Source organism: Vicia villosa, linkage group LG6 (assembly GCF_029867415.1).
Source record: "Vicia villosa cultivar HV-30 ecotype Madison, WI linkage group LG6, Vvil1.0, whole genome shotgun sequence".
NCBI lineage: Eukaryota > Viridiplantae > Streptophyta > Magnoliopsida > Fabales > Fabaceae > Vicia > Vicia villosa.
The window spans coordinates 114,194,026-114,206,123 of NC_081185.1; the positions used below are offsets into that span (position 1 = coordinate 114,194,026).

At 34.7% G+C, this 12,098-nt stretch overlaps 1 protein-coding gene across 1 annotated transcript; it reads right to left on the bottom strand.

Annotated features, from left to right (window-relative positions):
* Positions 1-1,276: 1,276 nt before the first annotated feature.
* LOC131614390 (F-box/kelch-repeat protein At3g23880-like) lies at positions 1,277-2,548 on the bottom strand. Its single transcript, XM_058885982.1, has one exon. It carries the CDS (start codon positions 2,531-2,533, stop codon positions 1,277-1,279), a length of 1,257 nt encoding a protein of 418 aa, XP_058741965.1. The 5' UTR covers positions 2,534-2,548.
* Positions 2,549-12,098: the final 9,550 nt, after the last annotated feature.

Genomic DNA, 12,098 nt, shown 5'->3' on the forward strand with positions numbered 1-12,098 from the left:
TATTAAAACTCAATGACTTGCTTTTTGTTCCTTACATTACTCGAAACTTAATATCTGTTTCCAAGTTCTCTAAAAAAATTATGGTCTATCTTAAATTTCATCCTAACCATTGCTTTATTAATTCCCGAGCATCTAATCAAGTGCTCTTTGAAGGCGGTCTAGATGAAAGTAACCTATATTATTTTACTACAATTTTTTTTTGTCAGTCAAGGGATAATGTGTATTATAACTTATAAAGTTTGACTATAAGCTCACCATATAAACAACTCTTAAACCCAACCTATTAGCAATTATCTAACACTATACAAGTTGATATAATCTAAAACAACAAAACAATTTAGTTGTGAACACAACATATAACACGGGAAATACCAATGATATCGAGTAAGAAGCCATACCAATGATGTATGTTGAAGCTCTCTTGATAAAACTTGATGATTTACACCTGAAGCCACAACCGAAAACCTTGATTCCACCTGAGCAAATCAGCCACAAGAACAACATTGAAATACGAGTAACTATCAAATATTTTATAGTTGATTGCGTACCTACTCATTCATGGGACAACTATAGTTGATTCCATATATTTGCTTGCACTGTATAAAACCATTGTGGACATATAGATAGGAAAGCACACATTTTTGTGCCGTTATATATCAACCAACAACATCGCATGAGTTGACTGGACACCACTAGATTATTTTGCTAGATTTCTTTAAAATTAAATACAAGCTATAGATTCAAATGCCTTAACTAATAGATTTTTTTTCCACTGGAAAAGTTCATTTTGCTTCTCTTGATTCAGGTTAAAGATTTTATTTGAGAACGTTTCTTAATTACATCAAAGGTTAGTCATGGAAAACTGAAAGTTATTTAAGAAAATTGTTCACAATATTAATGGTTTCAAGCTAGTAGAGAAAAAAATAGATTAGTCATTTGAGCTTTTAATCTATAGATATCCATCAACTAAAAAAACTTGTGGATACACTAATTATTAATTTTCATTGATCACTCTTATAGTTGATTGATTAAACTTCATATTTTATCTAGACAACAACTAAGTTTAAGAAAATTATAAAAAGAAATTATAAGCAAAATGGTTTTAAGGGGTAGTATAAAGGATACTGAAATCTCAACGATTGAATTTTAAACAAAAAAAGATTTTGGCAAAATGAAATTCCGCAAAATGTAAAAATGAGAATTCAATGCCACAACATCCATTATTCTAAAAAGAACACACGAATTCAAACAAGTAAATCATAAGAGAAACTTACTTTTAATTAATCCGAACTAAACTTTCAACATAATTAACAGGGTCCCAAAATTCAAAATCTTTTGTTGTTGCAGTAACTTTTATTTGCTTTACTCTATTATCCCTCCAATTATAGAGAATTGCTTCAAAGTTTTGAGAGCTCCTAATCATAAGTGTATCACAATCTTCGAAAAGAAGCAACGGTATCAATTGAAAATGATATTTCATATAGCCACTCAAGTCATAATCTATTTGAAGATTTTGATAACTAACTTTAAGAAATTGAGTCCAAGAATCTTCAACTCCAAATTTTTTCATCTGCCATATAACAAAATCAGTTTCCTTATAAGAATAAGAAAAACATAGGCAACCCCCTAAAACACTAATGATTGGTTGAGCCGACGGTACTTCGTCAAAATCAAGGGGCAAAAGATATTGATTATACGTCTCAGTCCTCAAATCAAGAGAAACAATAACAAAATGTTCAACTGTGATAGTCTTATTAATCGTGAGTTTCATATTAATCCAACTATGGTAGTCAATGTTGTTGCGAATAGCCAACCAGTTAACAGCACCACTAACATACACACCATCATGGATATTATAGTTATTGAGTTCAAAAGGAAGAGGAACAACCGGAAAACTTCCAATGCTTCTCCAAACATCATCACCGAAGCTAAGAACTCTCACATTAGATTTCAGTTGATTACCAATGTAACGGGACGCCACCACCACTTTATAAGTGTCTGTTGAATCATCAAATCCAAGCCCAAAGGTGAAACTTTGATATTGAAAAGCACAAAAATATCCAAACTTTTTAGATATTGTCTTGGTGGCTGGATTCCACAATTGAAACCAGTACTTTTTATGGGGACGGGTGAAGATAACACTGGCCAAGAGAATCAATCCATTACAGGAAGCAAATACATTAGAGCACCCTTTGTTTTCCACATCATAGTAAGGATCGTCAAAAAGGGTGATTGAGGAATTATCCAGTAAACTACGAGTAGGATATGGAAAAACACTGAAATTCTCTTCATATTCATCGTCATTACCGTCGGGAGACTCGCCAGGAGTAATCTTCAAGCGATCCAAGATTATTGCAAACATCGGAATTTGTGTTGCTGATCTCTTGAGGTGCAATTTGATGAAGGCGGAATCGGAGATGAGAGTTTTCCAAGACTTACAGACACACTTAAATTGAAGAAGAGATTTGACGGGAAGAATGGAAAGTATTTCGGCGATGAGTTCATCGTGAAGCACGATCGGCGACCGAATCATCGTAGAATGATGCAGTGATGTGGTTGATTTTTTGCACTCAACCCAGCGCCGTTTAGCAGGAAGTACTGAAGAAACTATTTTAAGAAAGGAAATAAAATTAAATATTGTTTGACATTTTGTTTTCAAAGTTATTTTAAGTCATTGTATCAACAATTTTAATCACGGATTTGAATCTAGCCCTAAGTACTTAATTAACTCAACTAAAAAATAGGTTGAATTTAGGATAGAGGTAAAGAAAAATAATAAAGCTTATTTAATATATATATTTTTAGGATATAACCAAAATTTTAAAAAAAATTATTGAATTTATTTTTATAATTATTAGAAAAAATTAGAAATTTTTAATGTATAAAATAAAACACATCAAATAAGAGTTAAAATAAAATTTGGTTGGATTAGAAAAATATAAAATGTAGATTTAACAATTAAGGCGGCATTTACATAAAATATGGCTAGCTAAGTTTTATTTATTCTTTAAAAACTATTTTTAAAGAGAATATCTAACCCCACTCCTTGGTTCTCTTATGCATTATACGCGTTGTCAAAAATTTCTTCTGCTGTTGTAGATGTATCTCCGTAAAAATGATTGAATATTTTTAGAAACATAGTTTACAGACAATTTAAGTATTTTTTGGATGTGTAAAACGTACGATCAATCCGCCAAAATGGGGTTTTTTAAGCCTCTGGAACAGTGACAAACGTCATTGTTGCGTCCTTGGAGTTTCAGAACGTTCTGTAGGTGCATCTATGAAAAAAATGAAACATTAGGTAGTTTCGTAGATGCAACTATAGAACAAACCCAGTTTTTTGAAATGTAAGCTTGTTTCGTAGATACATCTACGGAAGATTTCCGTATTTGTACGTACGGAAGTAAATTTGTTTTTTTTTCTTTTCTTATTTGTAATACAATGCAAACATTATGGTCGGCCATCCAGACATTATATCTTGGAGGATTTCACAGCATGCCTCTGTGCGACATGCACGAATTAATGCAGGTCTTGTCATAAGTGACAGATGGATCTGTCGTTCCAGCAGATGCACCTAATACCCCCGTTCCAACAGAGGTACATGTTACATCTGTTCTAGCAGAGGGCCCTTCCACATCTACTCTCTCATCCTGGAGGCCTCGGAATGATGGTGAGGGTTCCTCACAGACGCCTTCTGCCCGCAGTAGTTGCCGGAACACTTCTTCTACTCCTGTGCCACCGCCGGAGAAGGATGCTAGATCTCTGGTGCCACCTTCTGAACTACACAAGGAGACTGATGCGACTGAGGCGCCTGTCGTTTACCCAGGGGGTCCTTCAAATTTATCCTTGTTGACAGGGTATGCAGATCATTCAGCCAGACATATCTGAGACGGAGATGTAAAACTTCTTAGACTTATTACTTATTACTTTTTTGTCCTCAGTTTCTGATTAATTATTTATAACTTTGCTTATTATTAACGACGTTTTCTTTTGGAAAATTTCAGGATAGCGATCCCCAAAAGTTCTACAACCACGGCCGGAAGATTGCCTCTCTCATGAAGCCTACCGAGCCATGGTTCCAGGATGTCCTCTTTGTAGCACTTCTTTTCTAACCCCCAAATAATAGCATACATTCACAGAGTAATATAACATGCATATAGTAAAAGGGCATCACATGTTGTTTCCATAACAATGAAAACCAAAGAAAAACGTACAAACATGCACCTAATCATTTTTATAACACAATTTGAAAATTTTATGTTTCATCAATATGCATATCGCAACGGAAAATAAATTCTCAAGCATTTCAATGATCATATCTCATACTACAATCATCTACCAAAATCATAATAACATTATCATCTCATTAAATGTCATATGAATCCTATAATAGGCAACATAGCCATCAACATAATATATCCAAAATACCATATCGAATACAATAAAGATAACAATAATCCAACATCCAAAACATGAGTTCAAATACCCCTCCAGTGTTACATGATCAGAGCATTGATTCTCTACCTAAATCAAAATGAAATAACCGATAAGCTCCTCGGCTAAATCCTCATGCAAGTACGCTACTCGTTGGAACCTGCGCGATGTCGCATAGAACATCATTCAAACAGAAGGGTGAGAATTCACATCATAATGAATACATATAATGTGTACAATGAATAAAGTATTATTACAATACAACAATTCATCACACTTCACAATTAATGAGTTCTACAATTATTGCCACAACACAATCTCCAATTATCACATAAGCACACACTAGTCCAAATATCACATAGTAAATTGTTGATAGTATATTGGAGTACTTTTAGTTTATCGTTTCCACAGGGATTGGTGCGATATCACCGTCGTTCTATAGTTTATGTTGTCTTGAGTTAAAGTTACTTTGGGTTTGGTTTGGTAAAAGATCATTCACAAATTTAGTAGCAAAGAGTAAAATTAGGAAAGTTCTAAGTTTAAAGAAAAGTATCAAGACTTGATTAAATCGACCTAAAATTGTATGTCTTCCTACAAACATGCGTATGAATTCGTTTTCAACCAATACTTCAAGTATCGTCCGTCTATACTGTTCGTTTCCGCAACGTTATAGCAAGATTTAGCTTATTGTTCAACCAACGATTTCTCAACCGATTGAACAATACAAATAACGTTTATAAACCGATACAAAGTGATTATCAACCATTAATTCTATGTCTAGACTTCATGTTTGATAGATGATAGAGTTAGATCAAGATTTAAATATTGTATTTCACAAATATTTAAACCATAAAAATTCAAGAATAAACAACTAGATCATCTATATTGATTAATAACTTGTTCATAAACAATATTCATAAGAAAAACATACAAAAAGTAAGGAGGATTACATCAAAGCCTTGACACCAAAAGTGTTTAGCTATCCATTGACATGGTAGCTTGCACAAGAAGGAATGTAGGAAGGATAGCAAGCATCAACGGTGATTTCTCGACGATCAATGCTCCGATTCTTCGATTATATGTTGAAATACTGAAATTAGGATTTCTTAAGCTCTTCAAATGATGTCACCTTTCTCAAAAACAAAATTGTCCCCTTTATACAAAATTCAGTTTCTGTCCAGCGCGCGACGCGCGCCCAAACTTGCGACGCGCGCATTGCGCGCTCCTCTACTCGCGACGCGCGGAAGCCACTGGATTTTGAACTTTGTTTTTCCTTACAGCGCGCGGCGCACGCTCCAGCTCGCGACGCGCCCTTGAGCAGATTTTGAAACTTTGCCTTTGCAATACTTTCCTCAATCCAAGCCTCAAGTTCCATCCACAAAAGAAAACCTGTACAAAAATCACTGAAAAATAGATTAACAGAAAATGAAAGCTAAATTAACTAAAATACTATTATTTACTTCAAAATAAACGGGGATCCAAGAATATGCGATAAAAAATGATCGAAAGGTACCAAATACAAGAGAAAATATTAACACAATTTGGCACCTAACAACTCTCCCCAACTTAAAACCTTGTTTGTCCTCAACAAAAAAACATGATAAATTACAAGGAACATAAAACAACCACAAGATCGCAAATTAAAACAAGAACAAATGGGTGGTTCAAATTCCAAAAGCACACATAGCAACATCTTTCCCTTACCATAATAACACCATGATTAAGATACTAAGGCTATATACAAATTCTATGTCAACAATTTCTAAAGCAAAAGAAGTTCAAGAATGAATCACAATCTACACACTTCTCTTGTAAGAGAACACAAATGAGGATCCTAACACTCACACAACAATGACGCCAACATCCAGAATTAATTATGCATTCATCTAAGCACGAATATTCAAAAAGCGTAAAAGCATGAATCACAAAGGACTTTAAGGTTGTAGCTTGGCTTGGTTAACAAGGAAGTGTCATTTCTCACGGCCATTGAAACGAAAGTGTCAATACCTAAGAGAGCATTCAATATCACAATTCAATCCACACATCCTTACCAACCGGTCTCATTCTTTTATTGCTCAAGAGGTCATCTTACACTTTAGATTCACAAAGCTATTAGCTTTTATTCTACTTTTTCTTTTCTTTTCTTTTTCTTTTCTTCTTTTTTTTTTTTTGTTTTCACTCTTGAGCAATTAATTATTTTCTTCTCCATACCATTACATCTTCTCTTTTTTTTTATTTCTCCCCAACTTGAATATCACCATCACATAATTAAGAATGCTCCCTATTCTAAGGCAAAAAGGAATCAATCCTAACCACATTTCATGGTAGCTCTTCAAGGTTAAAAGAAAGTCATCAAGATTCAAATCAAAAATCGGTAATGATAACCAATTGACAATAAGGAAATGATACCGATTGAATCTTGGCAAAACGGTTCTAAATGGTTAGCAAATACTCACACACTCACCGGGTAGGTTATTTTTGGTAGAGAAGTTATACTCGTAATTTGAAACAAAACTCCTTGATCACCTTCATGCTTTACATAATTAAATAAAAACTCACAATTAAACATAATAAACACGAGTTAAACGCACATTGTTGGTATCCACAAAAATAATATATATACAATGGAAAATCTCCTCATACTAAATATTAGCACTAAAGTGATTCAAATTTGAATTATTTTTACCAAAGAAAATGTTACATCTAATTTGTACAACTAAAAGCATCAAAATCATGGTATCTTAAAGAAACGGTAAAAATGTACCTTGCACGTACTAATTTCACACTATATCATCACCGCCCCATTTGGTTGTTACAACCAGTGTTTTAAAAACCGGACCGGACATCAAACCGGTGAGGGTACTGGGTCACTGGTTTATTGGTCGAACCACTGGGTCACTGGTCGAACCACATGACTAAACCGGGTTAAACCAGATAACTCGGTTGAATAGACCGGTCGTTATAACAAAATTATATAGGTGTAAAATCTGTCGAACCGTATGATTCAGTCCCTACAAAATATAACTAGTACTTAAATTTTTTGAAAACATCATATTATAAAAAAATTCACAAGTTCATAATTTAAATTCAAATTTTACACATAAGTACCACACACAATCAAATAGTACATAATTATAAAATATAAACAAAAGTTTAATCGCAACATAATTTAATTGAATAATTTATAACAAAATAATTTCATTGTCTACTAAATTTAACAAAATATTCTGTTAAGGGAACTGATTTTGTTATATGGCAGATGAAAGAAATTTGGAGTCCAAGATTCTTGGATCCAGTTTCTTAAAATTAGTTATCAAAATCTTGAAATAGATTATGCCTTTAGTGACTATAAAAAGTATCATTTTCAATTGAAACCGTTTCTTCTTTTTGAAGATCGTGATACACTTATGCTTAAAAGCAATCGAGATGCCCGAGCATTTCTCTATAATTGGAGAGATAATAGAGTACGACAGATACAAATTACTACAAGTAGAACGAGAAATTATTTAGGTTGGGATTGTGTCAAAGATTATGTGGAAAGTCTGGTTCCAATTAATTAAAAGTAAGTTCCTCTCTTATGATTTACTTGTTTGAATTCGTGTTTTCTTTATAGAATAATGGATGGATGTTGCTTTTTCTTTTTGTGTGTAATTGTGGTTTTGGTGTTTGTTTAGGTTTCACTTTTGATTTTCAACTACTTGTTACAGGGTGCTGGAGCGGAACAGCTGTGCCATATTGAAGAGGTTTTTGGAAGTCTATAAAAGCACTCATGGTTCTACAAGGTGAAAATTCAAATCAAGGTGAAAATTCAAGGTGAAATGGCATTTAATGGCGCGTTGGGGGTCAAGAAAAAGCTATTCCAAACGGGGGAACTAGATTATTGGTAATCCATTCTTCTTCTGTGGCATAATCAATGAACTAGAGTATTGGTGTATTAGATTCTATTAGCCAAATGTTAATCTACAACACTTCTACACGAAAGATTATGGTTTTAATATTATGTTTGAAGGATAGAAAAACACTTAGAAAGGGGGGGATTGAATAAGTGTGACTTTAAAACTTGGACGATAAAAATAAATGCACAAATATTTTTATCCTGGTTCGCTGTTAACGAAGCTACTCCAGTCCACCCCCGCAGAGATGATTTACCTCAACTGAGGATTTAATCCACTAATCGCACGGATTACAATGGTTTTCCACTTAGCCGCAACTAAGTCTTCCAGAGTCTTCTGATCACAACCTGATCACTCCAGGAACAACTGCTTAGTTCACTCCTAAGACTTTTCTAGAGTCTACTGATCAACACGATCACTCTAGGCTTAGTTCACTCCTAAGACTTTCTGCTCAGCCAACTGCCAAGACTTCCTGCTCAGCCAACTGCCAAGACTTCCTGCTCAGCCAACAGCTAAGACTTCCTAGAGTATACTGATCAACTGATCACTCTAGTTCCTTACAACTTAATGTAATCTATTCAAGAGTTTACAAATGCTTCTTAAAAGCGATAATCACAACTGTGATATTTCTCTTACAATTTAAGCTTAATCTCACTAAGATATTACAACAGCAATGTAGTGAGCTTTGATGAAGATGAAGATTCTGAGTTTAGATTTGAACAGAGTTTCAGCAAGTTAATTTGAATTGTATTGGTGCGAAATCGTTAACCTTGCTTCTCATCAGAACTTCATATTTATAGGCGTTGAGAAGATGACCGTTGAATGCATTTAATGCTTTGCGTGTTCCGTACAGCTTTGCATTTAATGTTATACGCTTTTGTCAACTACCTCGAGCCTTGTTCACGCTGTGTCTACTGACGTAGCCTTTAGTAGCTTTAACGTTCCTTTTGTCAGTCAGCGTAGTCTGCCACGTGTACTTCCTTCTGATCTGATGTTTGTGAATACGACGTTTGAATATCATCAGAGTCAAACAGCTTGGTGCACAGCATCTTCTGATCTTCTGACCTTGAAGTGCTTCTGAGCGTGATACCATCTTCTGATCTTCAGTGCTTCTGATCTCATGTTCTTCTGATGCTTCCATAGACCCATGTTCTGATTCTGCTTCGACCATCTTCTGATGTCTTGCCAGACCATGTTCTGATGTTGCACGCTGAACCATTTGGGACACAACTTCTGAGCGCTGAATTATGCGTACTCTTTATATATTTCCTGAAAGGGAAATTGCATTGGATCAGAGTACCATATTATCTTAAGCAAAATTCATATTATTGTTATCATCAAAACTAAGATAATTGATAAGAACAAATCTTGTTCTAACAATCTCCCCCTTTTTGATGATGACAAAAACATATATAAATGATATGAATTTGCGATCAGAAAGAGTAGACGGCAAAAGACAAATTACACAGCTATAGCATAAGCATATGAATATGTCTCCCCCTGAGATTAACAATCTCCCCCTGAGATAAATAATCTCCCCCTGAAATAAATACTCGAAGAACTTTAATAAAAGACTTCCCTGATTATTTCGGTAGAGACGATCATATGAGCTTCTGCCTTCAGAGAATTCATAGCTTCTGACTTCTGCTTCCATTGGACAGCTTCAGAACTTGAATTTCTTTGATCTTCAGAACATTCACAGTTTCTGACTTCTGCTTCCATTCAGGACAGCTTCAGAACTTGAATTTCTTTGATCTTCAGAACATTCACAGCTTCTGACTTCTGCTTCCATCGGATAGCTTCAGAACTTGAATTACTGGATCTTTTGGAACATTCACATCTTCTGATTTCTGCTTCCCTCGGATAGCTTCAGAACTTTGAATGTCTACCAACATTACTTCATGCTAGATTTGTATCAGAACATTGTTGAATGTACCAGAGCATCATTTGAGCATCTCTACATCCTGAAATGTTACAGAACAAAAACTAAACGACAAAAGTCAGCATGAACGAGTTAGAACATAAAATGTATATTCAAATACATGATATGTATCAGAGCCAAATGTATCAGAGCATTTTAGGCTAAAAACATGTATCAGAGCAAATAATGTATCAGAGCCATAACATTATGTGTATCAAGGCAAATAGAATTTTGTCATAACAGGATAGACAATGATATTCAAATTCTATTATCAGTGCTTCTGATTCATTCTTCTTTCTTGCTTCTGATCTCTGAAGCTTGATAGCACTCAGCTTGCTTCAGTTTCCATGGTTTTGCTTCTAGTGTTTGCTTTGAAGATTCACTTCACTTCTTTGTACCTGCAAAACACTTAAACCATATAGAACTTGCAGTTCTTGTTAGTGAATGTGTGGGAGCCTTTACCCAGCAACTGATAGATTTAATCAAATCATTTATCATTTATCTTTCTCCCCCTTTTTGTCATAACATCAAAAAGAATATCTAAAAAGATTCAGATGTAAAAAAACGACAAAAGAAAAACATTTACTGGAATGTAAAACACAAGGAAACTTTTTCATTGATAATCAAAAGATATTACAAAAGGTTCCTATGTTTAACAAGATGAAAAACATTCCTAGCAAATACAAAAAAGGATTTCCAAAAAGGAAATCACTACAAAAAATAAAAACAGAGCCCTAGCTAGACACGCTCTGTGTCAACCCATCAAGAATCCCGGAGGACTTCTTGTCTTCCAGACTGAAACCTCCACTGTAGGAGAGATCCCAGAACCAAGGAGGAAGTGAGGGACAGTTCACAGACAGAGAGCTAATGTTGCAAACGGGGCTTTCCCTCAACATAGACGTTGAGCCTATCTTCCCACAACTCAAGAAAGTCTTCTGTCTTTGGATGAAAGTTGATAACAACATCAAAGAAGGATCTGACTTGAGCGGTATTAGAAGAGCCATCCCGAGATGCACAGAGATCTGTCGCCTTTGAGTCATGGAGCTTCAACAGGCTTGAGGTGAATGCTAGGTTTTGAGAGAAGAAAAGAAAAACGAGAGAGAGAGAGAAAAAAAATTTTAAGAGGAAAACAAAGAGATAGGAAACCGAAAACCATTTTGAAGAGTATTTAAAGGAAAATAAAATGAAACGAATGATGAAAAGCATTTAATGTTACGTGACGTGAGGAGAGATAATAAAGACGAATGAGGTGACTAGCACAGTTACCTATGGTCGGCGTCCCTTCAACTGCACGCGCGCTTATCCATGAATAGTAACGACAGGTTTACCATCCCGAGATAAAGCGTAACAGCTGTTTTGCTTTAAAAGAGGTTCTGAATCAACTTAGACAATGAAACGTTAGTAATAACCGAATCATAATTTCTAAACGAATTCAATCAGAACTTCTGATTAAAAAAAAATGTTCCACATTCATTTCAGAAGATACTCATATATGAGAAATTCTCATCTTCTCATTCTGGGCATAAATCCATACTGATGTTCTTCAGAATGAACTTAAACCTATCTTCAGCCAGGGGTTTTGTAAAGATATCAGCCCATTGATGGTCTGTATCAACAAAGTTTAAAGATATAACACCCTTCTGAACATAGTCCCTTATGAAATGATGTTTTATCTCAATATGTTTAGCTTTAGAATGAAGAATAGGATTCTTAGATAAACATATAGCAGAAGTATTATCACAGAATATAGGAATGTTACTCTCAAATATCTGATAATCTTCTAACTGACTTTTCATCCAGAGCATCTGTGTGCTACAACCAGCAGCTGCGACATATTCTGCTTCTGTGGT